This window comes from Artibeus jamaicensis, unplaced genomic scaffold (genome assembly GCF_021234435.1).
Source record: "Artibeus jamaicensis isolate MK-2021 breed Jamaican fruit bat unplaced genomic scaffold, CSHL_Jam_final contig_585, whole genome shotgun sequence".
Lineage (NCBI taxonomy): Eukaryota > Metazoa > Chordata > Mammalia > Chiroptera > Phyllostomidae > Artibeus > Artibeus jamaicensis.
In genome coordinates, this window is record NW_026521894.1 from 15,186,540 (window position 1) to 15,205,123 (window position 18,584).

At 39.4% G+C, this 18,584-nt stretch overlaps 2 protein-coding genes across 8 annotated transcripts in view; one reads left to right on the plus strand and one right to left on the minus strand.

Annotated features, from left to right (window-relative positions):
* The window catches only part of CCDC82 (coiled-coil domain containing 82), a 31,093-nt gene extending 28,449 nt beyond the window's left edge, over positions 1-2,644 (minus strand). Inside the window, exons 1-2 of one of the 6 annotated variants that reach the window (XM_053670459.1) lie at positions 2,563-2,580; positions 305-370 (exon numbers count right to left, since the gene is read on the minus strand). The gene's annotated coding sequence lies outside the window, so the exon portion shown is untranslated. The other 5 variants (XM_037163445.2, XM_037163444.2, XM_037163442.2 and 2 more) reach the window with 5 other exon arrangements.
* Positions 2,645-2,701: 57 nt separating this feature from the next.
* On the plus strand, positions 2,702-11,237 carry JRKL (JRK like). 2 transcript variants are annotated; one of them, XM_037163459.2, is made up of 2 exons: positions 2,702-2,786; positions 3,198-11,237. In XM_037163459.2, exon 2 carries the CDS (start codon positions 3,345-3,347, stop codon positions 4,917-4,919), a length of 1,575 nt encoding a protein of 524 aa, XP_037019354.1. In that variant the 5' UTR covers positions 2,702-2,786; positions 3,198-3,344; the 3' UTR covers positions 4,920-11,237. The 2 variants fall into 2 exon arrangements, with proteins under 2 accessions (XP_037019354.1, XP_037019355.1); XM_037163460.2 differs by having other exon boundaries at positions 2,726-2,761.
* Positions 11,238-18,584: the final 7,347 nt, after the last annotated feature.

Sequence of the window (18,584 nt, forward strand, 5' to 3'; positions counted from 1 at the left end):
TGTAACACTAGAAAGCAATAATCATATCTACATGCAAAACAATACTCTGGAATACGATAATTGGTTTTGTTTTTAAATGTAAGTAAATATAAGTAAATATAACAATGATAAAGATAATTAACATGTCATAGTATAAAAGTACCAATGATTACACAATCATATAGTAAATATGATTACTTCCTTTTCATATATTAAATTTTCAGTTCATTTTCATATTTTTATATGACAATAATCCTAAGAGGAAGATATGATCATCTTTGTTTATAAAAATCCACACCAAGGACACAGAATTGAAATGACTTACCGATGATCACAGAACTTGTTAGAGAGGAGGGATTAGAAACCAGGTCTCCTGATTCCCGATCCGGTGCTACACAAATGACTGCTGTCAATATTATATTTGTACAAGGAAGTAAAAATTATGCCTTTAAAAATAATTATTTTATCTCTCATTCATGCTAAAATTTAGTTTCAGAAAATAATCATTAAAATAGTTTAAAGTTTACAAACATGCTTCTTTAATTATGTAACTGAATTTTGCTGTATTAGGCTAGAAACTTCTGAAAATTAGTTATCCAATAGGAAAGAAAAGAATGTACTAGGGAGATGAAAATCTGCAGACTTCCCTTTATCATCTTACTTATTATACTGATTGCAAATTTTAAGGGATTTCCATTAGATCAAAAAGCAAAAATTTCAAAATAAGGCAGTTTCCAATGAGAAAACTAGTGTTGAATGTTTGAGAAGATACAATTTACTTAATTAAAATAAGTTTTATTTGGCCAACTGCCAAATTTCCAGGGTCTCTCATATTTCAAAATTACCATTTTGATCAATAATGTCAAAAATTCTGTCACTGAGAAAGAAGACAATTTGAATATGGTTGGCTCCTATTTTTAAAATTAGCTGGGAGGGAGGGGTGAAAGAATGATGACAGAGGGAAAAGGGTCCAGCTCGCTAACTAACTGGACCTGAGAGAAATGAGAAGGTAAAGCTACATTATGAGAAAAACATTTCTTGGTTGTTAGAATTAAAGAAGAATACACGCAAATGATGTAATATCTATATAAATGCTGAGTATACACTCAGTTTCTTAAAGTGAAAATTTAATGAAGCTCCTCTAATGACATCCTACCTTTAGGCAACAAGAAAAAAAAACAGACTCTAAACATAAAACATTAAATAAGTGAATAAGGATGACAAATATTATCACACCTTGTGCTTCTTGGTTATTATCATGTGAGATGCACCTACATAGCTATGCTGACTGCCAAAGAATGCAAAGGCGATAATCCGTATTGCTTGTGTTCTTTCTTAACAATTAACTATAAAACTAATAAAGGGTACTTTAATGTCTCCCACATTTCTCACCAGAATACCCTTTCTTCTATACTTGAGGTTAATTAATCCTCAAGATAAGATTCATTCTAGGAATCATCTACTTGACCTATAAACAATGTAGGTGGCAGTTTACACTTTAGGATCTTAAGCGCAGCAAAACCCTAGCCACTACCTGAAATTCCACCAGGGGGGATACAATCCTATTTGTAAAACATCATCCCTCCTTGATGTCTGCTTACATGTGACAGTTTAGACGGAAACCTTAATAAGCCAAACAAATAGTTATTTCATGCATTCCATGTGCCAGCACACGAACAGAACTGTGGCATTACTAGAAGAAATCAACAACAGGGTCTCTGCTCCCATGGAGCTCACAATCTGATGAAATTGCTAGGGACATCAAACCGAATCAGCATAATACAATGGCTTAAGGGCTATAGTAAATAAACTGATCCTATTTCTTCCACTGGCTGGGAAAACGAGCAGAATACGACAGAACAAGAAATAGGAAAATATGAAGAAACACGAAAAGACAGGAAAACCAATTTCCGCCCACTTATTACCACGGTCCAATACTCCACAATTTCGCAGAACAGTTCCTGCCAATTTGGCGTCCCGGACAGCTATAGTATTCAATAAAACCTGTAATACTGAAGGTAATTCGCTAAATCCAGCAGGGATGAGTGGCAGAGGAGGAACAGATTCTCTTGGGAGTAAACACCTGAGTTATTTTCTGAATTACAAACCTGGCTCTTAGGCGGGATGCAGATACCCGGAGAGGCAAGCCCTCCAGTCCGCTGCTCCGCCTCTAGGAGGAAGGAGCACGGTCGCCAGGGAACCTGGACCCTAGGACCACCCTTGCCGGTGACGAGCGCCAGACGACACAAAACCCTAGATTCTGGAGCAGCTCCGCACTCACAAAATAAACAGGAGTAGGGTGAGGCCAGAATCCCGCCAAACCAATGCCCCAAGTCAGCGTATTAGTCCCGCCCAGTTCCCCACCGCGGAAGGAACGTGCACCCAGCCCACTGCAGCGCAGTCCCGCCGTGGAGTTTGCGCCCAAGACTGTTCCGCCCTCCAGGAAGGCAGCGCGGGAATTTTTATCCAGGCCTACTGTGAGGCGCGGCTTCCCCGGCCCCTCCGGGAAACCTTCTGTAACTGGAGCCGGAGTCCCAGCGAGTCTCCGCCCCGAGCTGGCCGGCACCGCCCCCGCGCCCGCACCTTTCAAAGCGCCTCCGCCTCTGCCCACGCCTTCGCCGTGGCTGGAGGGACTCCTAATGAGCGACGCCCCTGCTTGTTCCGGAGAAAAGGGGAAGTCCCTCCTCTGAGGGACAAGGGGCGGGGCCAGGCAGCGGGAGGGGGCGTCTTCCGGGAGCGTGTGCTGTGGGAGGAGCGGTCGCTGCTTGTTAGTCTGGGAATGGTGCGGGTTCCTGGTTTCCTCTGAGGTGGGAATAGGGGCCGGGCGGGTTGTGAGGGACCGGGAGGACTGTCCGGGCCAAGCCCAGTGCGGGCAAGTGGGCTTGCGGTGGAAAGGGCTGGCTGCCCGGGAAGGAATCAAAACAACCGTCCCCTTGGGGAAGGGAGCCCGGTCCCGGCTCCCTGCCTCTTCCGCTCTCCGCCTTAACTTCGGGGTGTGGCAGGGGTTAGTGACGGGTGTCTCCAGGTATCTGGGCGTGAAGGTTTGTGGTCTCGTTGGGATCGTAGTCTTTCCCGCGGCCACTGGGGCAGTAAAACAAATGTTTGTGATCCGGGTTATCCGCGGTGACTCGGGGCCCTCCTCTACTGCCCACCTAAGTTAAAGGCCTGTTCCCTCAAACTTCTTTCCCTCTCACTTTCCTCTGTTGTGTCTTTGCCAGCCACGCCCAGCTGGGACAGATTCAGGCCCACCAGGTTCCTGGTAAGGCGGACAAACTGAGTAACAGCGTGTCCTGCTGAGTCTGTGCGATAGAAGAATTTTGTGGGCTGCTTCAGGACGAGTGTGGGGAGAGCCCCAGAGCCTCACCATGTCTGGGAAACGGAAGCGAGTGGTGTTGACTATAAAAGATAAGCTTGATATAATAAAGAAACTCGAAGATGGGGGTTCTTCTAAACAACTGGCAGTGATTTATGGAATTGGCGAGACAACAGTTCGGGATATAAGAAAAAATAAGGAGAAGATTATAACTTATGCAAGCAGTTCTGATTCCACAAGTCTTCTGGCTAAGAGGAAGTCTATGAAGCCATCCATGTATGAGGAACTGGACAGAGCAATGCTGGAATGGTTCAACCAGCAAAGAGCGAAGGGGAATCCTGTATCCGGACCCATTTGTGCAAAAAGGGCAGAGTTCTTCTTTTATGCTTTGGGAATGGATGGCGATTTTAACCCCTCTGCCGGTTGGTTAACTCGTTTTAAGCAGCGGCACAGCATTAGAGAAATTAACATTAGAAATGAACGATTAAATGGTGATGAGACTGCCGTGGAAGAATTTTGTAACAGCTTTCGAGATTTCATTGAACGGGAGAATCTGCAGCCTGAACAAATCTACAATGCAGATGAAACTGGACTCTTTTGGAAATGCCTGCCTTCTAGGACTTCAGTAATCAAAGGTAAATGTACTGTCTCTGGGCACAAGTCAGTTGAAGAAAGAGTCACTGTCATGTGTTGTGCCAATGCAACAGGTTTACACAAACTTAAACTTTGTGTTGTGGGCAAAGCAAGGAAACCTCGCTCCTTCAAGTCAATTGACACCTCAAACTTGCCTGTCTCTTATTTCAGCCAGAAAGGTGCATGGATGGATCTTTCCATTTTCCGACAGTGGTTTGACAAGATCTTTGTGCCGGAAGTTCGAGAACACTTAAGATCCAAAGGCCTGCAGGAAAAGGCTGTGCTCTTATTGGATAATTCACCAACACATCCAAATGAAAATGTCCTTCGGTCAGATGATGGCCAAATATTTGCTAAATATTTACCACCTAATGTGGCTTCCTTGATTCAGCCCTCGGACCAGGGTGTCATAGCAACAATGAAGAGGAACTATCGTGCAGGTCTTCTCCAGAACAACTTGGAAGAAGGTAATGACCTGAAATCATTCTGGAAGAAGCTAACTCTGCTAGATGCACTTTATGAAGTAGCAATGGCATGGAATTTAGTAAAGCCTGTTACCATTAGCAGAGCATGGAAGAAGATTCTCCCTACCATAGAGGAGAAAGAAAGCTTGGACTTTGATGAAGAAGATATTTCACTGGCTACAGTGGCCACCATTTTACAACACACCAAAGGATTGGAAAATGTGACTACTGAGAACATTGAAAAATGGTTTGAAGTGGACAGTACTGAACCAGGGTATGAAGTATTAAGTGACAGTGAAATCATCAGAAGAGCTCAGGGCCAGACAGACGAATCCAGTGAAAATGAGGAGGAGGAAATAGAACTGATTCCAGAGAAACATATCAATCATGCAGCTGCTCTCCAATGGACTGAAAATTTATTGGATTATCTAGAACAACAAGGTGATATGATTCTACCTGATAGACTGGTGATACGTAAACTTCGAGCCACCATCAGAAATAAACAGAAGATGACCAACTCGAGTCAATAATAGCATTTCACTGTTATTGTTTTGGTGACTGTGTTGATAACTTTTAACCTCTTTGCAATAATGGCTTTATTTTGTGTGTGTTCTGAATTCTCAGGCAGTCCTATCAAATACAGGTACAAAAATGTGTCAAGTGGTTTGAGGATTGTGCTTTGCATCATCTGTGTCTCTTGTCCTTTCACTTATGCAGATAATTTGAAGCTGGTTCTGTATGAATATAATTTACATGTACTTGTTTTCACTTTTGTAGATCTATAATTATTCCTTCCATAACAGTGGCATTCTCTAAATTTTTTAGCAAAAATTAACAGATTGAGAGCATTTTCCTAAAATTTTTTGTTTGATTTGTAACCACTGTCACAGTAATCTTTTCTTGTGCTAACCCTCTTAAATGGTTGTTTTGTGTATCTGTATATGCTGAAAATATGAGGAAATATCTATATTATATTGCAGGATGATCTATAGTAATTCAAAATGAAGTTCAGTAATAAGAAGGAAACTGATTTATGAATTCCAATAATAACTTAGAAAAAATTTTGGATGGTACTAGGGGGAGATTTTTCTGGAAATGGAAGTAAATATGATATAGGAAGTAATTGCTCACTTAGTGAGAAAACTTGGAAAGCAGACATATAAAAGATCGTAATCTATTTGTAGAAAACTGGAAGTTTAAATTTGGGAAACTTTATTTATACAAAGGGAAGAAATTGGGTTCTTTTAATTGGGTAACAGTATAAGTTTATTATTTATTCATCTAATTATACTACAGGTTTTATGTTACATGTGGTATTGTTCTATGAGCTCCCACCTTATATGTGGGGGAACAGCTTGGGAATTTGAAAGTTATTTTTCTTACTGTGTGCTTAATATTATGTAAAATTTGAAAAAAAACTTGTCATACATTCCCCTTTTATTACATTTCAAAAGAAAGAAGAATAAAGTTTTTATTATTTTTAATAAGCCATAGAGAATGACCTGCTTTATGAAGAGAGCAGAAATAATTAGGGAGAGTGCCAGATTCTTAGGAATTTCATCATTTATTATTTTGACACTTGTAAAACATTCTAGAATTTATCAAAATTTTGATAAATTTGCTTAGTAAATTTAGTATGTTTATTCAAGACATGAAAAACATTACTTATGTGAGTATTAATTTAATTTATGATTTAAAAGCAAAATGTGATATTTAATGTTTTGGCACTAATTTTTTTAAGTAAGTTTTTAAAAAGTAGAATTAGCCATTTTTAAACTTTATCTTGAAATACTTTGCAATTTTATAGTGCCTTCTTAGAATTCTAAAACTTCAGAAAGATTTTTCACTTTCCATAATTTCTGTTAACTTCATGATATATGTCCAGGTTTTTTTTAAAGACATGTCTGTGATGAGAATTTGAAAGTTGTTTGTGTCGCATGAATTGCCTCTGTGCACAGAGGGGGAAAAGCCTCAGAAGTTAAGATAGATATTGAAGCAGATTACATCTTCTATAAATTACTCATATGTAAATTGATTTTTAATTTCTCTAAAATGAAAATGCTAAAAAGTTTTTTGGAATTTGTCTGGATTTGCTCACTTTTAAAATTAATCTTGTCTGTGAAATTCAGCTGTATCATTGCCACCTAGTGGTTAAATTAACAACTGTTAAGCTGTGTGGTTTTAAACTTTAATATCTAGTAAAAGGTTCACTGTTTTGTGGCCTTGAGTGTGAATCTTATGACTCTTCTCTAGCCTGTGAGAGACTTTGCTTTCTTCGATTTATAGCTATTTGCTCTTTTCTGAGGCTGCCAACACTGGTAGGCTAACAGTTCTCTTTTGGACTTTTCTATCTTAAAACAATTATAAAAACTGCCAGTTATTGAATATTATATTGTCCTAAGCAGTGACTTATATAATCCTCAAATTGTGAATTAGGAGGAAATATTAATGCTCAGCTCACATTCTTTAATTGCTGAAGATCACCACTTGGTTACAGGTAAGAATTTAAACCCAGATGTTTGATGCCAAAACCTGCACTTATACAGGGTCCAGCAGAAGTAAGGCTTGCCTGAGTGTGGTTGGTAGGGTATTTGAATGTCTTGGAAGAGATGGACAACAATTTGAACATTTCATAGAAAATGTCGTAGGGTGTGCTTGAGTGTAATGTTATTATGTTACAGAATTACATACTTAATGATTTTGTAATAAAAGATTTTGTAATGAAAAATAGGGGCATTATTTGTGCCAGACCCTGTATTACCCAGCCTAGGCTACCGCTTACCCTTTTCAAATCTTCAACATTTATTCCTTGCCACCACCTCTACCACATGGTACAATTAACTGAATTTACTTAACTATTTTCCAGTGTATTTGTGGCAGCAACTGCCTATTCCTTTACCCTTTTATGAGATTGGTCTTCCTTTTTCACAACTATGTAGTGTCTGTATTTCTCTGTTTATCCACAACCTAACAGCATTTGAAACTTGGATCATCTGCTTTCTGGTTAGCTCTGCTCAATAAGCACTTCCCCAATTTAAAACCCACCACTGGGGAAAAGTTCAGCAAACATTATTTCTCTTTAGTTCATGAGGCAATCTCAAAGAGTTGGCACAGTACAGTACTAACATGAAAGTCTTGCTGGACCAAAGATACCAGAAAGCATTGTTACCAAAAGCACATGAGTATGTATATACTCAAATCCACAGAGATCAAAAGGAACAAATCAAGCCCCCAAACAAGATACGGGGAAGAGAACAAAGGTTAGTTTCAAGTAGGTGGCTAAAAAAGGAAAAAAAATCAAGGGAAATATGGCTTGCACGGATGTTCATTTAATACCAAAATAGTGGTGTGATATCAGCATCCTAGCCCCAGGCTTACTAGTATGTGCTGCTCATTCATAGATGGTCCCTGTAGTCCCCCTTTGTTTTCCCTCTTTCAGTTATGTGATTTTAAGAAGTTAGTGCCACACTGAATGTTTCATCAGTAGTTGGAAACATGTAATGGCTCATACCAGAAGATGCTTGTATCTGCTGCAAAGTCATAAATTCTTAGTTTGCAATTTTTATTCCCTTACTGTGCCACCAGAAGTTCTGTTTGGCTTTCCATTTCTCCACTGAATAATTAGTCATAGACATATTCTCTGACCAGTCTTGCCAGTTTTCTCCATTGGTGAGCCTTGATACATCTCTCAGAAAAACAACTGTACATTAAAATATTCTTCAAAATACACTCTTAGTAGCCAAGAATTCTGTAAGAGTAGGTTTACCTGCAGAGGTTGTAGAAAATTGGAAACTTGCTTTTTATGAGAGTTTTTGGGCCTTTTGGGAGTAGATGGGTGAGGGAAGTGGAATTCTTTGCCTGTTTTAAATTTAGTGAATCATTCTAAAGAGTCTTGCATATACATGAATAGTTTTGAATACTTCTCTAATGTTAGAAATTTGCATTACATGTTGCATGTTAAAATAAATCCCCATTTTAACCTTCAAAAACAATGAACCAAGAACTTGTTGAGTGTTACTGTATGTGTAAGACTACTGATGGTGGCTTTGGGAAAATATAAAAAAGTGAAGAGTGGTTCTTGTCTTTCAGGATCTTGAAATCAAGGTGGAAAAATAACACTTGGAAAAAAAACCATCTGGTTTCATTGTAAGCTCATACAGAACAGCTATCAATGTGATAAGGATTATGGAAGGAAACAACATGATGTATTTTGCTTATTCATCCCTTTGCTGGCTTCTCTATACATTTAAAACTTTTTTGTTTTCTTTAGTTTTTACTCCTCTTGGGTATCCATTTCCATCACCTGCATGCTTATGATCCCAAATCTATCTCCAGTCACTCTTCTGAAGTCTAGATCTGAATCTTCAATTGAGCAGCAGGGTTTAAGTTCGGAAGGGAAATTAAAGTTGTCCGTTTCCCATCTATAGCAATCTCCTCATCAGCATCCTAATGTCAGAGCCATCTAGGTGGGCTAGGATTTAAATGAATGCCAAATTAAGTTTATCTACTTCAGTCTGATGTGGGAAAAAAAGGTAATTATCTCCTTTCTTACGTATATCTCCTCTTCGTTAGCCTTTTCCTGATGTACACATATGCCCTTGACTCTGATCATTCCTTCCTATGGACAGCCACAAGTGGCTTCTGGTTTTGGTACCCTTGTTGCTGCTCAAGGAAAATTTAGTTTGTTGTGTTTAAATCCCTAACCTCCTTAAAAGTCCTTCACTTAAACTCCCAGGGGTGTCCAACCTGCAGCTTGCAGGCTGCATGCAGCTCAGGATGGCTATGAATGTAGCCCAACACAAAATTGTAAATTTACTTAAAACATTATGAGATGTTTTTGTGATTACGTGTCACCATGTATTTAATGTGTGGCCCAGAGATGCCAAAAGGTTGGACGCTCCTGTGAGGAGACCAACTACACTATTTAGAATTGTCCTCTCCTCTGTTTTTCCTATTTAAGGGGGCCGTCAAGTTTACACAGTAACTAATCTCATGCAATTAGAAGCTGGAAGTGAAAGAATGCCCAAAGGGTAGCAGTCTTTGGGGACATCTGATAATGTGAAAACTAATTTCTAAGGTCTCAGATTCTCTAAGACTTGTATCGTGAAGTGTTTTTTTTGTGACATGTGGCTTTTAATAATGGACTACGAGATCAAGGACCATGGAATCAATGTTTTACAATATACATTCAACAAATGTGTACTGAACAAATACTAATTGTACACTGTATGAATAAGGCATTATATGGGATACATGAGTAAGATTATCTGCATACAAATAATATACAGTGGAGAGGAAGAGACTTCAGGAAGAATGAATTAAGGGTTACATAAAGGGTGCAAATAAAAGACTCATTGATTCGGGTATGAGTGACATAAGATATGAGGAATGGAATTATAAACAGTTGAGTTGATCTTAAAAAATAACAAACTTTCATGATTTGTTGTGTTCAGTTATTGCCAAATGTCCTCTGTGGAGGACATCCTCAGTTGGGAACTAACTGCTATAAACCTTCAAGCACACAGGTATTAAGTCCACTTTCCAAGTTATCGAAGGCAATATTTTAAAACCTTTTTACCACTATTCCATCTTTCTAGCCTCTGATAGTAATTTTCCTGATGCCTGTTTCCTGATCACAAACTGAATGCCAGAAATTTGAGATTTTTGTCATGGCAACACCCATAGATAGGTACAAATTTATCTCTTGATCTGGCTAATTTATAAGCCTCAGAATTTTAGAGTTTTATAATAAATGCATTTCTCTCAGAAGTCTTGTGATGACATAGGACTTGATCAAAGCACAATTTTTGCTCAAGTGGTGATTCATTGGCCCAGACTTCTTCCATCTTGTGATTTTTGCATTTGCTGGATGCTTAGAGTCTTCTACATCCAGTTAGAAAATAGGAAAAGTAATAATGAAAAAAATTACACTACTTTTTAAGTTTCTTCTTTCAGAAGTGATAGATATATAATTTCAGTTCACATTCTAATGATGAGAACTAATCACCTGGCCCTGCATTAATAGAGGGGGTTTTGGGAAATGATTCCCTAGCTTGTTAGGGGCTTCCTACTGACAACTTTATACTATGGTAGGAGAAGGCACAAATTTTATTGAAAGTCTTTTCTGAAATAAAAATAATGGCAGTTATTCCCAGAGAATCATTTACCCTTCCCTAATCTTTACTGAGTTTGTAGTCTTTTATGGATGTGGTACTCTTCCAACTTTTGGTCATTCTTAATTGTAATTCCTTACTCTACAGCTGAAATTGTCTGAAAGACTATGGTCTCTGCTTATACAGCATATGTTGTGGAGAGTATGAAAACATTGGCTAAGGTTTGGTGGGGAGTAAAGAAACATTGGCTAACATTTGGTTGGAGCCATTGATAATGAGAATAAGGTATGGGCATTATATCCTGCCAGATAGAGAATTTGGTAGTGTGTTTTCTGAGGGTGGATACTGCAAATCCCTCCTCATGTTACCAGCTACCAGGGACATTGTCCTGTGATTACCTCAAGCTCTGCTTCTGTCTGGAGAGGGGCCTCGTTTTTTTCTTGTGACTAGCCTGCAAGGTGGCAGCATGTGTCTGGATCCTTGCATTAGGCCCCTTGTTGGTTACACTATATCTGGACTTCTTCCAGCTTTCACTCTTCATTATACAGAACATGATTTCCTCACAGTTTATGGTCCTTCAAAAGTTCACCTTCCTCTTCTGAGGATGGCTATACTGTACTTGCTTCATTTAAAAGTATAAATTGTCTATTTTTTATATGAATGATCGAAGATAAAAATAAAGCATCTGCTGTCTCCATATATCTTGGTATCAGAAGTCCCCAGTGTTGGGAACCTTACACCTGGCTTCTAGCTAAAAACATTGCATTGATTACAGGAACCTGTGCGCTCCACAAAGCCAATCGGCTACAGGCACATGAGGTGTCCACGAGTACCAGTTGCACCCAAGTAATCAATAAGTGGGCCCTTCTTTGTCTCAAGCTAGCCAATAGCAAGCAACCTAATCTCCTTCCTCTCCCTCCCCCCTATATATATACCCAGTTCGGAAAAATAAAGTTGACAGCTTGATCAGAATCTTTTGTCTTGCTGCCATTCTTCGTGCCTCTTGTCCCCCCAACTCATTTGTTCTATGTAGGTGGTCCAGCCCCAGTTGATTGCTCCGAGGGTGGCGCCCAACGTGGGGGCCGATAGCCGCGGGAACAAAGCGCCGTCCCCGCCAGTGACTTCCCCGCACAGATTGGATCGCCGCGACTACTCGACCGCAAGACAGATCCAGGAGCCCCTCCCCTCGACAGCAAACTCGGCCAGGTAAGGCCCCCAATCATGGGACAAGCATGTTCACAAAGTGATATTTTTATAAGTCAATTAAAGCAAACTCTCAAGGTGCGAGGAACTTGAGTTAAGAAAAAGGATTTAGTTTTATTTTTTGACTTTATATTCAAAATGTGCCCCTGGTTCCCCCAAGAGGGGACGATCGACCCGCAGTGTTGGAACCGGGTCGGAGATTGCCTTAACGACTATTATCGAGTCTCTGGCCCCCAGACTGTCCCTATCACCGCCTTCAGTTATTTTAATCTTATTAAAGAAATCTTAGTCACTCATGGGCATTCTCCAGATATCCAGAGCCTCTGTAAAGAGGGACAAGAAATTCTAAAAAATCAATCCTGGTCCCCCTCGAGGGCCCCTTCAGCCCAAAATCTCTGTAAAGAGGGACAAGAAATTTCAAAAAATCAATCTCGGCCCTCTTCGAGGGCCCCCTCAATTTCTATTAACATAGAGGAAGAGATTAAGAAAACCCCTAACCCTTCCTGTAATTCCTCAAATAACCATGTCTACCAATTAAACCCAGCAGAAGAGGCCGAAGTCGAAAAAGAGGCAGCTTCTTACAATAACCGTGACTGGCCTCCTCTCTCTTCTGCCCCCTTACTTAAAGATCTCCCAGCTTTTTGGCCGCCCCCCTATGCACCCTCGAACCTACCGCCCGCAGCCACCCGTATTCTAGCCCCCATTCTAAACAACCCCGAGCCACCAACAATCCACCAAAAACCCCTTCTCCAAAAAACCTCCATTCAAGAAGCCTTAATTCTCATTTGAGAAATCAAGGCCATGGCTAAAGAATTCACTGATTTAACCATATCCACCCCCCACTGAATTACTAGCTTTCCCCAAACTGCGGGGGAGTAGACCTAGATACCCAGACTGCTGACATTTTAATAGCCACACATCAAGCTCTTAACATATCTAACCCTCACCTAGCCGAGGATTGCTGGTTATGTATGAGCCTAGGCACCCCCATGCCTTTAGCTATTCCTGTCAATATATCCACCCTTAATGAATCACAGCTACAATGTAACCCTAGTTTACCTTTTAGAGTCCAACCTACAGTATTTCCACCCTCCCCGTGCTTACAAGGCATAACTCAAAATAAGAGCTTCGACATTCCCGTCGGCTCTGTAGAGTTTACTAGTTGTAGAAGCATAACCAATTATAGTAACCCCCTTTGCCCAGGTCATGGACAAATTCTCGTTTGTGGAAATAACCTGGCCTTTTCAGCCTTGCCCGCTAACTGGACCGGGCTATGTGTCTTGGCTACCTTACTACCAGATATAGATGTTCTCCCCGGAGACGAGCCTGTCCCCATTCCCAGCTTAGACCATATTGTGGGGTGACAAAAAAGAACATTAACATTCATACCCTTATTAGTTGGATTAGGTGTCTCTGGAGCAGTTGCCACAGGGACTGAAGGATTAGGAGTCACAGTCCATTCATACACAAAGCTCTCTAAACAACTAATTGATGATGTCCAGGCTCTGTCCAGTACCATTAGTGACATCCAAAACCAAGTAGACTCCCTAGCAGAAGTTGTCCTTCAAAACAGACGAGGTCTAGATTTACTTACTGCAGAACAGGGAGGTATCTGTTTGGCTTTACAGGAACACTGCTGCTTCCATGCCAACAAATCAGGCATCGTTTGAGACAAGATAAAACAGTTACAAGAAGACTTAGAAAAAAGAAGAAAAGAACTTTCCGAACACCCCCTTTGGGGTGGACTCAACGGAATTCTCCCCTACCTCTTTCCCCTCTTAGGACCTTTAGTTTCTATCACCCTCATCCTCTCCTTTGCCCCCTGGGTTCTTAGACGTGTAACCAACTTAGTCAAAGACCAACTTAACAGTGTACTAGGAAGACCTATTCAGGTGCACTATCATCAATTAGAAATGCTGGAACATGGAGCGGACTCTGAGCCGTACAGCCGCTGGGGTGCTAGCCCACGATTCCTGCCAGGTTCCCCTCCTGCGGGAGCAGCATAACCCTCGAAGGTATGCTTCACAGCCAAGTAGCTGTGATAGACACCGCTGGGTGCAAGGCAAAGCACTGCAAGGAGAGGCCTGTACATACGGCCACTTCGAGTCTCCTGAGAGGTAAGCTGACTTGCAAAGAGGTTGGTACCCAACTCCTCTCCTCCCAAAAGGTACCCCAAAGCTCAGAATGAGCCCAGGAGGAGTCAGGCCTCTGCCTCCCCCAGCCGGTTAAAGTCTACCCTACCTACATTCTCCTCACCCTCAAAGTAATAAAAAGGGGAGCAGATGTTGGGAACCTTACACCTGGCTTCTAGCTAAAAACATTGCATTGATTACAGGAACCTGTGCGCTCCACACAGCCAATCAGCTACAGGTACATGAGGTGTGCATGCGCTCCCCAAGCCAATCGGCTACAGGCACATGAGGTGTCCACGAGTACCAGTTGCACCCAAGTAATCAATAAGCGGGCCCTTCTTTGTCTCAAGCTAGCCAATAGCAAGCAACCTAATCTCCTTCCTCTCCCTCCTCCCCTATATATATACCCAGTTCGGAAAAATAAAGTTGGCAGCTTGATCAGAATCTCTTGTCTTGCTGCCATTCTTTGCGCCTCTTGTCCCCCCAACTCATTTGTTCTAGGTAGGTGGTGGAGCCCCAGTTGATTGCTCCGCGGGCCGGAGCACCCCAGTGTGTGATCTTAGATGAATCTTTAAATCTCTTTGATTCAATGTATCTGGACAACAGGAACAGTAATACAGATTGCTAGATGAGTGAAATAAAATAATGTATAATACTTTGCCAACTGGTATGTTTATTTTTATATTAATAGGAACAATAAAGGAGAAAGGGAATCGAAGAGGAAGAGAAGAGTGGGAGAGCAAGGTAACAGAAAATAGGAGTTTGTGGTTAAAGGAGGGGTTGCAGAGGTAGAGACTTGTAACTTTATTTTACAATGCGTTAAGCCAATTTATACAATAGGGTTCTGACACAACTTTTTCAGTGCTCTAAGTTACTTTCTCATATTATATGGGAACTAACCCTTTTATTCACAGTCACCTTTTTACAATATTACAATTATATGATGTTTGTAGATTCTCAATTTCAAGACATCTTTGAAAGGGGGCATTTCACTAAGTTGTAAAGGTATCAAGGCAGTAAAGAATCAATTGTGGTTAAGATCTCTTCCAGGTATAAAAATCAATATTTTATTAAAAGATACAGTGTAAAGAAACAAATAAATCTGAAAAGGAGAAATGGTAAGTAAAGGGCTATTGAATAGATTAGTGACAAGCATTTGTACAATCATCATCTCTTTCTGAATAAGGAAAATATTGTAAAAAACATAAAATGAGTGCTAACAGTGATGGCAGATTTGTTGCTTAAAACCTTTTGTAAATGTGATCGTGTTGAAATGACTTCATGTTGACTGCGAGAAGCTGCGTAGTTTCCCTTACCAGGAAAGACAGTGGCAGCAAGAATCTACCTTTTCATTAATAGCATTTTGACAAAAGATGATAGAGCTGCTTGGTATTTGATGCCATTCTGAAATTAAAAGAATAAATGCTATTAAGAACCAATAGCTCTTCTATTTTTCCCTTTATACAGAGTATCTTTTGAGTGTCTATTTGACAAAGTATCTTCCTTCATAGTAACCTTGCTGTTGTCTAGAGACTGAGCCCCAGTTCTCTGCCTTTTGCTGCTTGATTTTCATAGCCTCACACAAAATTTACAAGGGGAGACCCTGAGTAGATTGGTTTGGTGTCAACTGACACAAGTAACAGAAAATTGTCAGAATGTATGTGAAAGGGAAAATGTGCAAATTTCCTCATTTGTAAAAGACTCATTTGATAAAGCTTTTATTGTATAAGGCATGTCAAGAAAAATCTTTGTTGCAGAAAAGTATAAGGGTTCCTTGGCAACTGAAAACAAGAGACTACATTTGATCATATACTTAAACACCACTATGACTTGTTTTCATTGAAGTATTTAGTGTAGCTTATTTTTACTCTGTATAATACAGATATTTTATAAAATGAAATAAAATTTCATCCAGAATATATATGGAGTTCCTCCAGAAGTACGGAGTTTTCCGTCTCTGGTGGAGCTGAAAGATTGATTAGACAGGCAATTCACTAGACTGGAAGAGAAGGGATTCACTCACCATGTTGGTGGTTGGGTGAGATGCCCTTTCCAACTCTGAGGCTCCATGGTTCCTTCACATTGAAAGGTTGTAGGGAGATCCCTGATCAAATTACCACACAGCAATAGGAATACTTTTGGAAGCTTTTATTTGTGCAGTAAATATCTATTTAGTGCTTACTATATGTCAGGCACTGTTCTAACCCTTAGGGTTTTAATTTTCAGAATAAGTAGGTGCTTTTCAGAATATAAGCTTTTCATTTCTTCAGTTTCAAAGAATCACATTTTGCCATCAAAAATATACCCAGCCATGGAATCTAAAATAAAAATCCAGAAAGAACTAGACAACAAACATAATGAGACAGATGATATGCCTCTCTCTCAATGACTTTTTTTTTTTTGTATTAATTTCAGAGGGGTTTGTGACTGCTTCTGCACTTCGGTCAACAAATTGAACTTTTCCTCCTGTTTATTTAAAGTTATTAACTATGTTGCAGTAACCATGGATATTATTTCCTATGTGGAAATTACTGTTCTAAATGATGTACAAGCAGTATACAAGTTATTCCACATCAAAATATTGTACAATGACGTAGGTAGTATCAGTAACAATAGTATCGCTTTTTACTGAAGAGAGAACTGAGGCATGAAGATACTTACTTGTCTGAGGTTAAGCAGCTGTTAAGAGATAATGCAAAAGGGCTATAAGAAAAAGCCAGATACCATGCTTACTTTCAGTTTAGTAGCATTTATTACCTTTATACCATCTAAATTTTCTAGATAAGAAAATCTGTATGCCTACCACATGGATTCTCATTTTAGTCTTTCAATTTTGAGACATGACAAAAGGAATTGATTATAGTGAGATGGAAGAAGTTACAGTAGAAGTTTATAAATGCTTCAGTGTCACCAATCTATCCATTCTTTTTGATTTTCCTTCATAGACTCCTCTTCATGTCCCTTCTCATTGAAATTAAGGTATTAGAATTCTGTCTAGCTCCTCCCCCTGGCCACTGAATCCCTGAGTGATTTTATCCCAGACATGGTTTCTGTCACTACTCTAAATTTTTGTAAATCTGAACTCTACATTTCCAAGTAAGACCACTTTCCTATGTTCCAAGCAGTATACCCAACTGTTTAGGTCAAGTGAGATTTTGTATTGTATTTTAAACTTGTCATTTTCTTTTTAGCTGTAATGCTAAATTTAGCTCTAACTTTTTTAAAGATTTTATTTATCTTCAGAGCGAAGGGAAGGAGAGAGGAAGAGAAACATCAATGTATGGTTGCCTTTCATGCATCCCCTGCTAAGAACTGGCCTGCAAGGAACCGGCCTGCAACCCGGGTATGTGCCCTGACTGGGAATCAAACCGCGATTGTCTGGTTCGAAGGCCCATGCTCAATCTACTGAGCTACATCAGCCAGGTAATTTTTATAACTAGAAGTGACATTTAGTTCTCTAATTTTAAGAAAATCTACATAATCTCAATGATATTTGTTTAGTTAATTCATGCTATCTCAGTGAGGTCATAAATTAATTATTACTAAGGTAAAATTAACCTATGTCAATATAGATTGCAGTTTAGGTGAACAACAGTTTTCCAAAATACATTTTCTAACAACATAATTTTCTAGAAAATCTCAAATTTAAAAAGGAGTTTTTGAATTTATTATATCAAACAATTTTCAATATTACGGGATTTTTTTTTTTTTTTTGGTGTGTGCCATTTTTAGGACAGACCTTGATGCAAACCCAAAAAAGTTGGGACAGGGCTCAAGTAAGTGTTGATCAGCATGTTTATGACAACTTGTTTGTAAACAGTCACCAAACCTTCCTTTTCCCCCCTCTCATTAACAAGATGTAATGCAAAAACCTACTGAATACTGTATGTATGCAGATCTAACTAGATTACCTACCTACCACTCTTCAGCCTGGATCTGACTTAGGCTACGTGAGCACAATTCCCAAACTGAAAGAGTTTAACTGTTTTCATCTCCCCATACATTTTACATGCCATTATCATAATAATAAAAATCTAAGTATATGAAATATCTAGGCAAATTCATAAAAACAAAGAGTAGATCAGAGGTTCCAGGTGAGGGGTGGTGTACTGCGTAATGTGCACTGACTTTCCATTTGGGATTATGAAAGAGTTAGGAAATACGAGTAGCTGTGACAGCCCCACAGTATTACAGATGTAATAATTACCACTCCAGGGCACACTGAACCGTGGGGAATTTTAAGTTACATGTATTGTACCATAGTAAATAAAGCATTTTTAACAAAAAAAATAATGGTTTGTTGTGAGGCTTATATTCTTAAAACATCCATGACAATAGGTCTCCCTTTCTTTGGATTTCTAATTTATAGCATCTGACTCCTTTAAAAATTGTTAGCCAAAGTAAATGAAAGAATTTGTATTGTAGATGAGTCCTATAATTATCTTTTTGCTCAGTGGTGTCTAAGAGGAGAAATAATGACTACCACATAGGCAAATCAATGGAAAGAACTAAGTGAAGAATTATTATACAACCAATATATAAATTCATTTATTTAAAAAATCATTTACTTGACAGACATTTTAAGAGTATATGCATATAAATAAGGCATAACCCCTGTCAAGAAATTTAGGGTCATAACTACATCTTTAATATTAAAATCATGTTCATCATTTACTTTACACATCCAACAATAGGACTTGGACTCTGTAGATAATGAAACAACCTTGTGATAAAAATCTCTTAATAT